General features: G+C 38.0%; 3 protein-coding genes across 4 annotated transcripts; 2 read left to right on the forward strand and 1 right to left on the reverse strand.

Moving 5' to 3' along the window:
• Positions 1–200: 200 nt before the first annotated feature.
• Positions 201–1,315, forward strand: col-108 (Nematode cuticle collagen N-terminal domain-containing protein). The gene is made up of 2 exons (NM_067732.4): positions 201–314; positions 447–1,315. Exons 1-2 carry the CDS (start codon positions 234–236, stop codon positions 1,278–1,280), a joined length of 915 nt encoding a protein of 304 aa, NP_500133.2. The 5' UTR covers positions 201–233; the 3' UTR covers positions 1,281–1,315.
• A 2,440-nt stretch (positions 1,316–3,755) lies between these two features.
• On the forward strand, positions 3,756–6,351 carry pugs-10 (EGF-like domain-containing protein). The gene is made up of 5 exons (NM_067733.6): positions 3,756–3,936; positions 4,832–5,023; positions 5,072–5,188; positions 5,235–5,368; positions 6,138–6,351. Exons 1-5 carry the CDS (start codon positions 3,816–3,818, stop codon positions 6,279–6,281), a joined length of 708 nt encoding a protein of 235 aa, NP_500134.2. The 5' UTR covers positions 3,756–3,815; the 3' UTR covers positions 6,282–6,351.
• A 442-nt stretch (positions 6,352–6,793) lies between these two features.
• Positions 6,794–13,272, reverse strand: frpr-19 (G-protein coupled receptors family 1 profile domain-containing protein; the record flags this gene model as incomplete). 2 transcript variants are annotated; one of them, NM_001383044.2, is made up of 7 exons in its annotated part: positions 6,799–7,066; positions 7,957–8,070; positions 10,417–10,605; positions 10,969–11,187; positions 11,853–12,060; positions 12,191–12,415; positions 12,988–13,175. In NM_001383044.2, 7 exons carry the CDS (start codon positions 13,173–13,175, stop codon positions 7,037–7,039), a joined length of 1,173 nt encoding a protein of 390 aa, NP_001370911.1. In that variant the 3' UTR covers positions 6,799–7,036. The 2 variants fall into 2 exon arrangements, with proteins under 2 accessions (NP_001294552.1, NP_001370911.1); NM_001307623.5 differs by having other exon boundaries at positions 6,794–8,070; positions 12,988–13,272.
• Positions 13,273–16,768: the final 3,496 nt, after the last annotated feature.

The raw sequence follows: 16,768 nt of genomic DNA on the forward strand, positions 1-16,768 counted from the left end.
AAGCTCAATGTCAAATTAAATTTAAATTCTGATATCATATTTTAACAATACATACGTGTTGTTTAATGTTTTTTCTGTCCCCCTCCCCGCAAATTTGTTACAAAAAATTGCCTGCAAAGTGTGTAATTTCCTACCCTGACCCCGGCGACTGCATTATTTTCAAGCCAGAAACGGGCGGAGCCAACCGTGCCTTATAAGCCAGAAGTTCGGGAGTCATTTTCAGCAACGCAACAATGGACCTCGAACAACGAATCAAGGCTTACCGCTTTGTGGCCTATTCGGCAGTCGCTTTTTCGGTGGTTGCTGTGATTTCCGTAAGTTTTTGAGCTTCTGGAAATTCTGGAATTTTTTAGAACTGAAATTCAAATATGATAAATTGAGTTTTTATCAGAGATTTTGAATTTGAATTTCCCGCCAAAATTTTTCTCCAATATTCAAATTTCCAGGTCTCTGTGACTCTGCCGATGGTGTACAACTATGTTCATCACGTCAAGCGATCCATGCAAACTGAAATCAACTTCTGTAAGGGCTCCGCAAAAGATATCTGGACAGAGGTGAACCATCTGAAATCAATCCCCGCCAGCCGTAACCGTACAGCACGTCAAGCTGGTTACGACGCAGGTGTCAATGGAGGAGGATCTGAAGCATCTGGTGCACCCGGTAACTGTGAAGCTTGTTGTCTTCCTGGAGCAGCCGGGCCTGCTGGAACTCCCGGAAAACCTGGTCGCCCAGGAAAGGCCGGAGCCCCAGGACTCCCTGGTAACCCAGGACGGCCACCACAGCAACCATGTGAGCCAATTACCCCACCACCATGCAAACCCTGTCCCCAGGGACCAGCTGGACCACCAGGGCCACCAGGACCAGCTGGGGATGCTGGATCCGACGGGAGCCCTGGAGCACCGGGAAGCGATGGGCAACCGGGAGCAGCTGGAGACAAGGGGCCTGCCGGGCCAAATGGAAACCCAGGAGCACCGGGATCCCCTGGAAAACCGGGAGAAGATGGAAAATCCGAGCCAATCACCCCAGGAGCACCAGGACCTGCTGGACCACCAGGACCACAAGGACCACCGGGAGCCCCCGGACAGCCAGGACACGATGGTCAACCAGGGACACCTGGACCAAAGGGACCAAATGGAAATCCAGGTGCTCCGGGAGCCGATGGAAATCCTGGAACACCAGGAGTTGCTGGAGTCGCTGGAAGTGGTGGAGAGAAGGGAGTATGTCCGAAATATTGTGCCATCGATGGAGGTGTCTTCTTTGAGGATGGAAGTCGGCGTTAAATGTTCGTTTTCGAGAAATAAATCATTTAATTTTCAATATTTTTTTTGTTGCAAAAAATTTAATTTTGGCGGAAAGTTCAAATTTAAATTTCCGACAATTTTTGGCAAATTTTTTAAATATTTTCCCGCTGAATATTCTACTTCTCAAACAACTAAGGTTTTGGCGCAAAATTCCAACTTTCAAAAATATTGGCGGGAAATTAAAAAAAAATTATTTCGGAAACGAGAATTGAATATTTGATTTAAAATTTCGGAATACGAAGTTTAGTTTTAAAAATTATTTGAAATTCATTTCAAAAAATTTGGTGAATATTCCTTTGTTTTTTGGTTGGATGTTCAAATGTTCAATTTTCAAAAATTTGGCGCGAAATTTAAAAAAAAAAAAATTTTAAATAAAAAAGAATTTCAATTGGAAATTCAACTTTTTGATTTAAAAATTTTAAACAAAATTATGGCGGGAAATTCAAAAATTTTAAATCTCAACATTCTGTCGTTTGAGTTTTTAATAAATTTTTCAATTAAAATTTTTTGGCGGGAAAAAAAAATAAACTTGTGAAAAAATCTGGGTGCGATCTTTAAATTCAAATTTCCTATCAATTTTCAACAAAAAATTCAAAAAAAAAAAAAAAATTCCGACCGGTTTTGCTGGAATTTCAAATTTAAAATTTTCAAAAATCTTCCCGGAAATAGATTCTTCCCAAACTTTCGGCAAATTCGAAATTTTTAATAAATTCATGTGGTGTCAGAGTGTCTCATTTTGGTTTGATCTAGGTAGATCTTCGAAAAATGCGGGAAAATGAGACGCAGACTTGTCTAGTGATTTTGAATGGTTAAGAACGTGCTGCCGTCACAATTTTTTGGCAAAAAAGTTCCGCATTTTTTGTATTAGGTTGAGCAAAAAGTCTTTGCAAAATTTGTATTTTTCTTCATTTCTCAGCGTTAATTCATTTTTTTCTGATTCTGTTTTTTTATTTGCATAGTACGTAATGTGCATGTTTAATATATTTAAAAAAACTTTTGGGTGCTGTTCAAAATGACCGAGAATTTGCTCGCCGAACGTCACGCCCTCCGAGGGGTTTTTCTGTACGAGTTCCCCCAAAGCTGCAATTGCAACGAAGCTCGTCGTAACATGTGTGCAGTGTTAGGCAAGAACTCTGTCACCTACAATACCATGAAGTTTTGGTTCGAAAAGTTCACGAAAAAGAACTACGATCTCGATGATAAACCAAGATAAGATCGCTCTCGTTTGGATATCGATGAGGATATTTCGAGAGCCCTGGAAGATGATTCAAGAGCAACGTCACGCGAACTTTCTGCGACTCTCAAGCATCCCCAAAGAATCATCATCAATCATCTCCAAAAAACCGGAAAGATAGAAAAGTTCGGTCAACTCGTTCCTCACAAATTGTCCGATTCTCAGAAAAATTGCTTTGTGACCTCTCTCTTTCGCTGCTCACTAGGAAACGAACAACGGACTGGGTTAAAGATATCATTACTGGAAATGATAAATGGGTATTGTATGTTAGCCATACCAGGAAAAAAGAGTGGGTCCTGGTCGAGGAAACCGCGACACCTGACCTCAAATGAGAACTTCACGGAAAAAAGTGCTTCTCTCAATTGGGCGGGACAGTAAAAGTGTCATTTCCAGAGAGCTTCTTCCAGACTTTGCTACAATCAGCGCTGGCCTATACTGCATTTAATTGGAAAAGGTGGTCCATGCTCATCGATTACATCGCCCTAGAGGATCAAAGTTGTTGCTGCTCCATGACAACGCAAGACCGCATACAACTTTTAAGACCCGCCAGAAGCTCCAGACAGTCGGAATCCAAATTTTGTCTTACCCATAGTATTCGCCGGGCTTGGCTCCTACTGACTACCATCTGTTCCGCTCACTCCAGAATCACTTTGCCGGGCAGAAGTTTCATGATCGAAAGGTCGTCGAAACGGGGTTGGACGACTTCTTTGCCTCCTAATCGCAGGAGTTCTAGGCGGAGGGTACTGTTCAACTTCCGTTGCGTTGGCAAGAAGTCATAGGCATTAATGGTAAATATATTACCCATTGAATCTTGTTCGCTTTGAAAAAATACTACTTCCAAAAAAAAAAAAAATTTTGCAAAGACTTTTTGCTCAACCTAATAGATCAAACCTTAATGGGACTGTTTGACACCACGAGTAAATTTAATAATATTTTACCGGAAATTCAAAGTTTAAACTACTTTTTCAAGCGTTATTTTTTAAATTGAAATATTGAATATTAATCTGAAAATTAAACTGCCCAATTTCCAATTCCCGAATTCCCAAAAAAAAGTAGGTTTCGATTTACCCAATGGTGAATAATCCAGTACACTCGCCTGCCAAAAAAAGCTGTGCAAATACATAATTGCGATCTCATCATCATCATCATTGCGCATACATACCCCCACAGAAATACCATACAAAATAATAATAAATTGTATTATGAAATGGGGAAAAACCGAACGGCCAGGAATAAATACAGTCGTCATTTTCCCCAGCACCTGACACAAATATACCAACATGCCAGCTTTTTTGCCGTATTTCATTTCATTTGTATTTGTATTACATATTGAAGGTTCTAAGTTCAAACGACAGCTCTATCTATGTGGATCACAACCGTATCAGTTTTATTCCACAAACCGTAAGTTGGCAAATTTTAGGGGCTTGTAACTCTGTTGGTTTTCAATTTATCAAAAAATTGTTAACTGAAATAATAATTCGTATTTAATTTTCTATAATTTTGTAGTTAAAATTATGTTGATAGCTTTGAAATGAACTGAGATATGAGCAGCTAAACATGAAGCGTGTATGCTTATGCTGGAAACGTGAGCATTTGATAAAGCAGCAATAAACAAAAATTGAGCATTTTGAATCGTCGAGTTCGAGTTCTAATATTATTTTCCTCAATTTGGAATACAGTTGGAGGCGATTTCCGGGCCTACCTAGTACCTACCTATGCCTGCCATGTGCCTACCAAGACTTGTCTACTACCTACTAACGCTTTTGTCATGCCTACATAATATTGCTTTAGTCTACGCCTGGATTATGCCTACCTAGGCTTGCCTAGAGCATACCTATGTTTGCCTTGTACCTACCTACATATGTCAAGAGTTTACCTACGCCCAACTGTCTCGTGCCTACCTAGTATCTATATGTGTGCCTATCTGGTACCAACATAGGCTTTCCTCGTGGCAATCTACCCATGCCTTGTGCCTACCTATGCATACCTTGTGCCTACTTATGCCTGCCTAAACTTGTCTAGTAACTACCAACGTGATCCTTTGTCATGCCTACGTACCCTTACCTTTGATCTATCTACGCATGCATTATGCCAACCTGTACCTACCTGCCTTGCACCTACCTACATTTGTCTTGTGCCTAACAATGTTTGTCTGTGTTGCCTACCTGTTTCCCTACTGACGCATGCCTAGAATCTACCTACGACTGCCTATAGGCACAAAGCAGGCAGAAGGCAGGCGTAAGCCGCATAGAAAACAGTCAAAACACGTTAAGTGTAAAAATTACCCGAATTTCAGCCTGCCCATCATCACAATCGTGTCCGAATGGCGGGATATTCATGAACATCGCTTGCGAGCAATCTTATCAATGTACCCCTTATTATTCGGGAGTCTCCACGTGTATTAACAATTTTTGCTGTACGTCACCTAATTCTCAGAATGTCCCGAATCCGATTATAACAACAACAACTACGAGAGCTCCAGGTTTTGGTGAGTACAGCTCTTTTTATAATTCCATAAAACTAGGTTATCCAACAGGAATCTGCCCATCAGGCCAGCTATCCGAAGTACGGTGTACTACACGTGGACAATGCGCGGCCGGTCAAACATGTATCAGTGGGCTTTGTTGTACGACGACTGGTAACGAGTGGAATGGTAGGCAAATTTCGAAACTTTTCTTCTGTTAATTCTTTAATTCCAGTAGCCTGTGGAGGACAGCCCGCGTTGGGGTCCTGTGACATGTCGGGACGATGCTCTGCATTATCTCAAATATGCACATCGACGAATTACTGCTGTGAATGTCCATATGGACAAGCTTACGGGACTTGTGGGAATGTAAGTAATACACTTTGATAGCTCATATCTCGGTTCAATTCAAAGTTAGCAAAAAATGTTTAACTGCAAAACTATAGAGAAAAAAATGAAAAATATTTTACTTGTTTGCAACTTTTTGATAAAACCAAAACCAATTGAGATATAAACTGTCAAAGTCAAAGTTTAGCAAAAATCTAAAATCTAATAATCATACTAGCTTTGAAAAGTTGGTGCATCAATAAGAGCATGAGAGGAATATGAAATCATTGTTGAAAATTAGAATACATAAATTTAAAATATACTATCTTAAACATTACAAAGCAGGTGGGCGATATGCCGGCCTGCCTACCTGCCTGCCTAACACCTAATTCTGAGCTTGGACGGGAATTCGAGGATTTGATGTTTTAACATATGCAGGGGGAGACACTATGGCAGTTGGCAAGCTCGTAGGTAGGCAGGCAAGTGTTTCGTTGTTGCCTGCATGCCTACCTACCGCCAGTCTCGCCTTATTTTGGCTTAATTGCTAATTCAATTAATAATAGTTATTTTTTTAGTTTTAATGTTTTTCTCCAGAACGCATGGGCGTAGGCAAAAGGTAGGCGTAGGCCCACTTTAAAGTAAGCAGGCAGGCATAATTAGGCCTACCGGGAAACCACTGTGTATTTTCGTCTCTATTGAATCTTATATTTTAATGAAAAATGTTTAGGAAAAGTGAGCTAAAAGTGTGGTCAATTTACACATTTTAACTTTTTTTTATTAAAAAAAACTCGGCCACCAATTTCTCTTCCAGGGAATCTGCCCAAATGGATTTTCCTGCCAAGCAAATGGCAATTGCTGTCCCTCGTGTCCAAATAATCAGACACCTTTTGGAAGCTGTGTTGCAAACCGGTGTGGTGGTGGAAGAACCTGCCGGAGTGGGAATATTTGCTGTTAATTCTACTTTTACCGTTCATATATCGGTTTATTATAAAGATGTTTAAAAACATTAAATGCAGAGTTATTGTGTTTATTAACAATTTTCGATTTCCAAGGATAACCAAGATATGGGTTGTCAAAGTTGAGCTATAGAGCATTCTTGATGCACCATGTCTTAAACATTGGCAGCTCACACATCTCGGTTAATTTTGATATTATTAAAACATGTTTAACTACAAACTTATGGAAAATTAAATAAGCAATATTTAGCTAGTTGAAAATTTTTTGATAACTTCAACGTGAGCCGAGATGTGGGCTGTCAAAGTTGAGAGCATACTCGATGCACAATGTCTTGTACCACGTTACTTTAATTGCTCATATCTCGGTTGATTTTAATGCTATCAAAAAATTATCAACTACAAATATATAGAAAAAGAAATTACAAACATTTTGTTAGTTGAAATTTTTTTGATAAATCCAAATACAGCTGAGATATGAACTGGCAAAGTTTTAACAAAAATTGGAAAAAAAAATAAAAATTGAGTTTATTTGGTTTCAACATACATAGTAGTTAATAAATATACAATACAAGCTTATAGTTTCTGTATTAGCAAATAAAGAAAATATATATATATATATGTAATTAAGAAAATGTCGAAAAAAAAGTAGTTACATGCGTGTTGTTCTCCGCTTCAAGTTGTGACACCCGTTTTGAATAGTACAGAGTATAGGAAAGTGGGGGGTTAAGTAGAAGTTTATATGAAGATGTTCCTGTCAAGTTTGACTCTTCTCGAGACGATCAATCTAGAAAAATGTACAGAGAGTGTACGGTAAGGTACTGAAGGTAGACATGCAAGAAACGAAATAAAGGGGTACTGGGAGTTGAAATTTTTTGAAATTTTTTTTCACATTGAAATTGAAATTTTTATCAGATCTCCACATTCAAATAGATTTTGACCTATTTTTCAAATGATTTTCAGACAAAAAATAAAAAAAAATTCTGTTGAAAGTTTTGAAAATTGCCTGAAAACTTTTAAAAAAATACAAAAAAAAATACAAAATTTGGAATGTCAAGTTTTTAAACGATTTTTTTTCCAAATTATTCAAACTCACGTGAAGTCAGAACAGTCTCATTTCGCTTTGATCTTTGAAAAATGCGGCAGAAGAGACGCAGACATCTCATCATGATTGCACATGGTTAAGCTGACGTCACAATTGTTCTGGGGTCACAATTCTTCTGGAAAAATATTCCCGCATTTTTCGTAGATCAAATCGCAATGAGACAGATTTTTCCGATTTTCTATAATTATTTTACTATGAAATCAGGAACTTTAACAAAAACCAAAATTCTATAATTTTCAGTTTGATCTTATTAAAATTATACTTTAAATACAAAAAAGTTCTTTGAAAATTACAGAAAAAAACCGAATTTTAAAATATTTTTAATTTGAAAAAAATTATCGATTTCTGTGAAATTCCAAAAAAAAAAAAACTAATTTTTGTAAGTTTGAGCAAAAATTTGCAAAATTTAACTTTCCCAAAAATTTCAAAGCAATACCAATACCCCAACTAAATGGATAGAAGAAAGAAAATTATTACAAAAACAGAACATTTGGGGGAAAAACACAAAAGCAACCGGTTGGGGAAAGAAAAAAAAATAAAACGGAAAATGACTAATTGAGTACGGAACTAACGAGTAGCTCTCCCTGTCGGGACCAATCACAGAACAGATAGTAGCGGAGAAGCATTCGGTATTTGCCAGAGAACAGCATGTAGACACAGATGTTGCATGAAGCATTGATGATCACCTGGAATAAATCAATAATACTGATTTTCATGCGCTGACGAAAAATACAAAAATGTATTTTTATACAGTTTTCCCCCTATTCATGTGTGCAGAAACATTTAAAAAAACGCATGCATTTTTTGCATTTTCCGACATTTTTCTACATCGGTTATGGCACGTGGTCGCTGGCTGTCCTTTTGCATAAGTTTGAAGCAAACGCGCCTCATTGAGAATTCACGTTGGCGCCAACTCTCGCTATCCATTGGGCGTGAGAGACGCAGATACAGTGCGTACAAGTTCTATACGCCACCCCCTAAATTTATGCCTGTGGCCACGTCTGTGCTTTCAAAAAAATTTCTGTTGATGCCATTCGATTCCAAATCTTAAAAAACCTATAGGCCCAAATTTTCATGACCTTACCTCAATAATTAAAAAAATTAGGTCAATAAATCGAAAAATTGGCCGTACAACTTCTATACGCCACCCTCGATTTTTTGATGATTTTTCAAAAATTTACAATTTTTGAGAAGAAGTTGAACAGCACATTAATAAATTTGAGTGAATTTCGGTGCACAGTAGCTTTTCCTACAACCATAGAACAATTTTGTCCCAATTCGTAGATCCATGGAGTGCCAATGGCACCAGAGGGCCTGAAACGTGGATTTCTGCTCCCACGTGAGATATAACCTCAAAAGTTTGAGGATATGTTCTAGATACTATTCAAACATTTCATGCAAATTTTGGCATAAATTGGACTGTTCCTCGTCTCGATAGAAACACATTCATGTAAGGTCTAGCCACTTTTTGGCTACTGGAATGCTTAGAGGCCGAAATCACGGCGCCCGTGCCTTTTAGAGAGATTGAAGCATAAAAAATATTGAGATTACCACAATTAAATCACTATTTTTATTCATATGTTCGTCATCTCACCTCTTATCCGAAGAAAATGCGGAGCATCAAAAATTTGTGTGTTTTCAGTGCATTTCTACTGTGGTTTCAAGTTAAAACTTTTCTAAATCGCTAGAGCGCTTGATGATAGTAACCTTGATTGTTGCGTTCAAGAACAATACTACGAAATCTGCTGTAGCTCAATCGCAAAAATGCATCCCCACTGGATTCATGTGCACCGTGATTTCGGCCTCTAAGCATGCCAGTAGCCAAAAAGTGGCTAGACCTTACTGAAATGTTTTAATATCAGCACGAAGAACCGCCCAAATCAGACCAAAATTTACCTGAGATGTTGGAATAGTGTCTAGAACATATCCCCACACTTTCGAGGTTATATCTCACGTGGGAGCCATAATCCACGTTACAGGCTCTTTGGCGCTCCACAGTAAATCGGGTTGGGACAAAAATGTTTTGTGGTCGTAGGAAAAGTTACTCTTTGCTGATATTCAATCAAATTTATAAATATTCTCTTCAACTACCTCTTTAAAATCAAAAGTTTTGAAAAAATCGTCAAAAAATTGAGGGTGGCGTATAGAAGTTGTACGGCCAATTTTTCGGTTTATTGACCTAATTTATTTAGTTTTTGAGGTACGGTCATGAAAATTCAGGCTCATAGGTTTTTTAGGATTTGGAATCAAATGGCATCAGCAGAATTCTTCTAAAAAATTCAGACGTGCCCACATGCATAAATTTAGGGGGTGGCGTATAGAACTTGTACGCACTGTACTACTTTTTTCTCTGGACGTGAAAAACGCAAAGAACCGTTTTGCCGTCTGCATCTCTTCTTTCACACGCTATTTTGGCTGTGGACGAGGAATTCTCCTCTTCCAGGATTTCTAGGCCATTTTCTCACATTTCTCAAGTTTTCTCGTCCGCGAGAAAACGTGAATTTTGAGACAGCCAGCGAGCACGTGTTATGGGGTTATTCATGTGATGACAAAAAATGCAAAAATGTATTTTTATGTGGACCGATCTAGAAAAATGTCGAAAAATTAGAAAAATGCATTTTTGCTTTTTTTTTGTCATCACATGAATAACCAACCCCATTAGGTTATTAATAAATTTAGAAAAAAAATTAAAAACAATTTCAGATTAATCTAATGAAAATCTAATAATTAGTGGCTGGTTTTGGTGGAATTTTATTGTATTCGTGTGTGAAACGTCAATCGAAAAAAAAAAATTAACTGAGCAATTTTTGATTAATAATTGATTAATAATAAATATTCGCAAAAAAAAACAATTTTTTTTCTCGAAAAATGGCTAGCACAAGTTTTTAAACTAGAAATAAAAATTATCACCGACAAGTTGCAAAATGTGCATTGCAGCTGGAAGTCATATTCAGTCTTTGCACTTTCAAATGAAATATGACTCGATCAAAAGTCGGCTGGAGCCTTCACAACCTTCTTTAGTCAGAACTCACCAATAAATTGTTAAAAGTGACAAGAGTTTGATAGATTGCTCCCTCAGTGCCCATGTTCTCCATAATATTGCAAACGAATGCAAGAGTGTTACAGGCGATGAACAGGAGCACGATTGAGATGAGCATAATAGAAGTTTGTCGCTCCTTTCGTTCGGCTTTCTTCGAGAACTCCTCACTTTCGGCGCCACACTAAAGTTAGAAACAATTGGATTTTGTATTGTAGATCTTTTTTTTTTCTAAAATACTTTTTTCTCACACTGTTTCGAATCTTGGCTGCAATTTTCAAAATGGGGCTCAAATTTTGTATACATAAGTGCGTAACATCTGTACTCGTGCCGTGATAATTATAGAACCAGCACAGTATCGCACAGTATCGCTATCTTGAAATTAACTCTCATTGCTTATAATTGGAGCTTAAAAAACAAAATACAAATTAAAGACGCTATTTTATAAACTAATGCATTTCTATCGATTACAATTAGTATATATGGTGGTAGTAGTATCGACCTTGCTTTGAGATCTAATCAACCCACAAAACATAAAGTCCCATACCTGCGAAACCATATGCATCCGCCTCGACCGTCTCACCGCCGACAGCACCATCGAGTTGAGCGCGATCAGCAGTGTGAACGGCACCACATACATCACAATGGTGTACGCCCATCCGAAGAATATTTGCCTATACAGATCGTTCATTCGAAGAGCGGTCGGCTGAAGTGATGGCATGTAGTAGTCGATGTTTTCTCGGTAGCACACGTTGGAAATGTGGACCTGAAACAGAAAGTGGGGTTGGTTTCGTACTGTTTCAAGGGATTCAATTAGGCGGCAGTTACAGGACAGATGTAAGCCGAAATGACCTCTGCTCAGACTAAGAAGTCTGTCTACATCAGGGGTGTGTGGCTTGATACTGATACTTTTTGATATTTTTTGGAGCACCAAAACTACTAAATTCCGATAAACATCTGGTTTCCGAATAAGTTCCGTGTATTATGTCTGCTTAAGCATCAAAATGACTCAATGTTATACCGTTTTACTGAATTTTTTGCGACAAAATGAGTAGTTTTAGTCAGATTTGTACCGTCAAATTTGTACGGCAAATTTGGCAAATTTGCCGCGCACACCTCTGGTCTAAATCTAGTCTGTCCTAATTACTTCGACAATCGTTCAGGGTTCTATGATTAGTGAGAGCCGGTCTAAAAAAGAGCTTATTTGGACGTCACTGGGCATATTAATGGTCTTATAGGCCCACGACATCGTCCCAAATAATCAGGTGTATAACTCTTACTCAGTCCAAACCACACAATCGCCAGTATGTACTAGGCAGGTGCTCATATTTATTAAAGGTCATTTTTGAAACAAGGCAGCCAATAGTTTGAAAATTTATGCTCTTGGTTTCACACTCCCCTAGTCACCCAACCTATTACAAAAACGCTCACCTCAAAGAACCGAGTCGTGTTGAAAATCACGGAGAACGTGAGTAGACCAATGATGAAAGTGGTGACCCGTTTCTTGGGCAGCCACTCGACCGATTTGTACGGATGACAGACGCCGATGTAGCGATGAACGGAGACACCGACCGTCATGAAGACACTGCACGTCTGGGCGGTCATCATTAGACCGTACATGCACGGAGTCACCGAATAGCTGGAATAAGGGACCATTTTCAGTGTCCATGTCCAGTAATTTGCCTGTCCTATGACTGATTAAAGACGAATTTCCAGAACTTTTGCCAGGTGGCCTTATTCTAAAAACTATGCAGTTCAAAAATAGTTACCTGATATAATTCGCCCGCCACCAGGTGAGATATTCTCCGAAACGCGGCAACGAGAGCACAAAAAACGCGGAGAAGAGAATCAACGTGTCAGACGCGGAGAGTACGGCAAGATACCAGTTGATTGAGGATCCCGACATGATACGGTGTGTAAAGATGCGCATTGATGTGACGTTTGCCAGAATGCCGAACATGATTACTGGAACTGCGACGAGGCCAAGAAATACTCTGGAAAAATGTAGTTGAGTGTGTGGGCGAGGTGGATTTCGACTTGAACTTCGAGACAGGTCCTCGGCCACCGTTAATTCTACCGATAATTCAAAAATTCAAAAACTAGTAAATTGAAAAAATGAACGATATTTGTTCTATAGTTTTCTAGTTAAAATATTTGCAATGGCTTGAAATCAGCCGAGATATAAGCGGCCAAAGTCACGCAATGTAGTTTTCGATGCACCATGTGCAAGCCTGGTCTTGCACCTCATTTCTCAGTTGTCCTTGGGTTTATCCAAAAGTTGTCAACTAACAAAGTATTTATTTTTCTTTTTTCTACATTTGTGTAGTTTGCCAACTTTTGGTATCTTTAAAACCAAGCGAGATATGAGCGGTTGAAGTCAAAAAGTGGAACTTTCTCGATCGATGCACCATGAGCATCTCATATCTATGGTTTCTGTTCAAAAAATTTTATTAAAAAAAGCATTTCCCATTGTTATTTCTATGTTTTACTGCAATTGTTTTTTTTTGTTGATATTATCACACCCAACCGAAATATGAACCTTTAAAGTACAGTATCCCCGGCTCACCTCTCCAAACCTTCATAACTTGAGTAGTCCGTATGACATGCACAAGAAATGTTGAGTGGTGTACACATATCCTCCTCCTCAAACAACGGCACCTCTGTTGAGCCAATCATCAAATCAGGTGACTTGATCAAACCAAGTACGGAAACGAGCGGCGACGGGTCGCCAGTGAAATTAGCGTCCGTCGTCATTCTTGCGGCGGTGATGGGTAGCGTGGCCGAACTGGCGGGAACCGTTGATTGTAGCGCTCCTCGGTGATGAACAGGACACCGACAAGTCGGCCTGAAAAGAGGTAAAGAAATATTAAGAAAATATGAAACAAGAGGGGAGTGACAGGGGGCTTGCAGGTGGAAAATATGAAATTTAGAGGCAAAAATAGAAACAGAAGGGGGAGGGGGGGGGGAAGGTGCAATGCATTTTTGATGGAAAAGGTGACGGAAGGGCAAAGTGAGAGAGTGTGGCAGAGATTAATAATTTGATTTCAGAGGTTTTAAGGGATCAGGGCAGAACTTTTCACAAAGTCCAAACTCTCAAAAGTCTTCCAAATTCAGGTCCGGCCAGCTTCTCGTCCAGGAGCTGCCGGGCGAAGGAGGGCGAGTTGTTCCTCGACGCCTCGACCAGGGAGGCAAATTTGCCGAATTTGTCGTTTGCTGTGCTCGGCAAATTTCAAAAATGTGGATTTGCCGAATTTGCCGAGCTCGGCAAATTTTGAAATTGGCTGCACTCATTAAAAATGTTTCATTAAAATTTTGCTCAAAACTAATGGTTTCGATCAGAAACTTAATGAAAGAAAACATAGCAGCGTGTTTCTTTCATTTTTTATTCAAAAAATCCACATGCGCATTAGGAAAAAATCGAACTATACCAGTGAACTTAATATTTTCAATTATTTTTTGGCATTTTTAAGCTCCAAGAAATATTGTGATTTACCGAATTTGCCGAGCCCGGCAAATTTCAAAATTTGCCGCACATCCCTGGCCACGTAAAATGTCTAGCCATAAAAATATAGTCAAAAAAAATTTGGAAAAGTTTTTCTGAAGACAAATTTTTTAGAACTTAGCAAATCAAATGCAGTTGAATATCTTTTTTTCAATTGACCCAAATTTGTTTCCAGTAAAATGCTCAACTTTACTAAAACTACAAATTCAAGCTCACAAAATCACAGTGATCCTTCAAGATTTTTTCATCTAAAAAAACTAAAAGAAAATAGTAGTTTAACACGTTTGTATAACACGTTTGGTAATTTAATTTTCCAGTAACTACCGTGGGAGGAGGAGAAAAAGCGCAATACGAAAATTCACCTGGCTAACGTCATACACTGATTTCAGCGGGAAAAGTTCATGTGGCACGTGGCATTTTGGTAAAGTGTGATTGTTAAACTTTGAGAGCTTATACGTTACAGTTATGTAAAATAAAGGTAGAAAGTTTTTTCTATTACTGAATAAACGTGTTGGAAAGACTTTCAAGCCGTTAGACTTAAACCGACAACACACTTTTTGCTCACTTCCAAGGTTCATTATTGACTCATCATTCATGTTTTTAATAAGTAACGTAACTTATGAATGTTTAGTGAAGAAATGTTACAAGTGAGAAAAAAGTGTTGTCAAAATCACACTTCAAAAAAATCAATTGAACAGAGATTAAAGTTCTATAGGTCTGATACCTATATTTGTATAATTGCGTGAGAGTGTCTATGAGTAAGAAAAAGAGAGCCAAAAAAAGAAATTTCGAGATGAATCTCCTACCCGCCTGATATGCTTTAATCACTACAGAGACGCAGAGCAACGGAAATATTGACGAACACACATGTGTGTCGTCCTTGTCTACTGCTTCATCTTCATCCTCATCTTCTTCTTCACACAGGCTTATATGGCGGTGGTGGTGGTGGTGGAAGCGGAAAATAATGACGTAACGAATGACCGAGCATATATCGCAAATATGAATTTGTCACGCAAAGTTCCAAAAGAAGCTGTTTTTTAATCTGGTGGCAGAGTTTTTTTTTTTGAAACTCGCACTAATTAGTAGTGCACTTTAAATATTGTGATAGTTCATATCTCCATGATCTTTGGTTTTTTGAGAAAATTGTCAACTGACTATATATATATATTTGGTATCTTGATATTTTAGCAAAACTGGCGTTAATTAAAACTTTATTTAGTCAAAGTTAGCGTGATGTGGGTTTTTCCAACATTTTGCTGACCAGAGATCAATGCATTAATGAAAAAGTTATTAAAAACCGACTTGTCGAAAAATTTTCCGAATTTGTCAATGACTAAACTTCAAAATTATGTTTGAGAAAATAAAGCCACGTTTGGAAATATTTCCGTCAGATATGGGTGTTAAGTAGAGTGCAAGGAATTTGGCAAGTTTAAAAAAAACTATGCAACGAAAGTATAATAATTGATAGATATATTTATATATGTTCTCGTTATGTGTTTTTTTAAGTGAGGCCAAAAGGTACGTAATTAAAAAAAAACGCGTTACATAATAAATTTAATTAATTAAGTGTTATACAACGACAAATATATATATATGTACAACTGTGTATGTGGCAATTTTTAGCAAATAAATGTCATTTTAACTATAGCATATTACAGAATGTATAATGTGAAAAAACCACGTTCAGTTCATTGTGCCAAGATTTTTTCAAAGTAACGCTATGTGGCTTTAAATTAATATGTAAACGTTGGTGTGAAAAACGGAAAAAGCTTGATACTTTATATTTTAGTAAGTGAACGGCTAGCGATAATTATAATGACGGATGAATATAAACTATATACATGCTATATAGTACACGCGAGTTATATTAAGGAGACTATATGTAGAAGTTCAAATACTGTTCAAACAAGTTTGGTACCACGTGGGAATGCATGCCAACTAATACAATACTATAATATTTAATGGTCGATAAATATAAAACAGCGTATATCTAATCTTGGCAATTTTCCATAAAGCGATGTCATTTTAACTAATGGTATTAAACTTATATAACGTTACATATTTTAGATACTTAAAAAACCAAAAAAAATTACAAAAACTCTGAAACCATGTCTCATTTTAAGAATATATTTTTTGAAATGAAGGTACTATAATAAAACCAATCATCAATGTTTAAGATGACTTTGGTTTTTCCGGAAACTGGTTTCCTATTGACAAACACATCTATATCGATATCGAATTGGAACACCTTGACAAAAGAAAAAAGCCGACGAAAGAAATTGGGGAGCGGGGAGTTGAAAATAGTGGAAAAACAAAAAAAAAACCAACGAAGACTGAAAGAAAAACAGATTAGGGTCGGTTGGGGTGGTCCTCTTGGCGCTTTTCACTCTCACTCTCCTGTGGAAGATAGATAAACTTTCGCCGGATTCGCAGAGAGAAGGGGGTTTCAACAATTAATTACTCATTTCAGTACTTGGAGTTTTAAATTCGGAGGTAAGCAACAAAAAACCGAGAAGAAAAGAAAATTGATCACCCGTTTTGCTCCCAAAAACATGAACCAATATCATCAATTATTATATCCAGCCCAGCTAAAGAATCAGTCAAACGTGTCTGATGAGAAGTGAATTGTATGGGGTCCGACCTTATCGGGGGGGGGGGGGGGGGGGGGGGGAAGGGATGAATATTTGAATTGAAACGTCCATCTCTTTTCCGAAAGATGGACGATCATGACGAAGAGGACGGGCAGAAATGAATAGATACATAAAATATTAGAAACAGGGGAAGATCATCGAAAAATGGAGTGCAAGGAACTTTGCAGGACATTCAAAATTCCACGTGGCTTAGG

This window comes from Caenorhabditis elegans, chromosome IV, assembly GCF_000002985.6.
Source record: "Caenorhabditis elegans chromosome IV".
In the NCBI taxonomy this organism is placed as follows: Eukaryota; Metazoa; Nematoda; class Chromadorea; order Rhabditida; family Rhabditidae; genus Caenorhabditis; species Caenorhabditis elegans.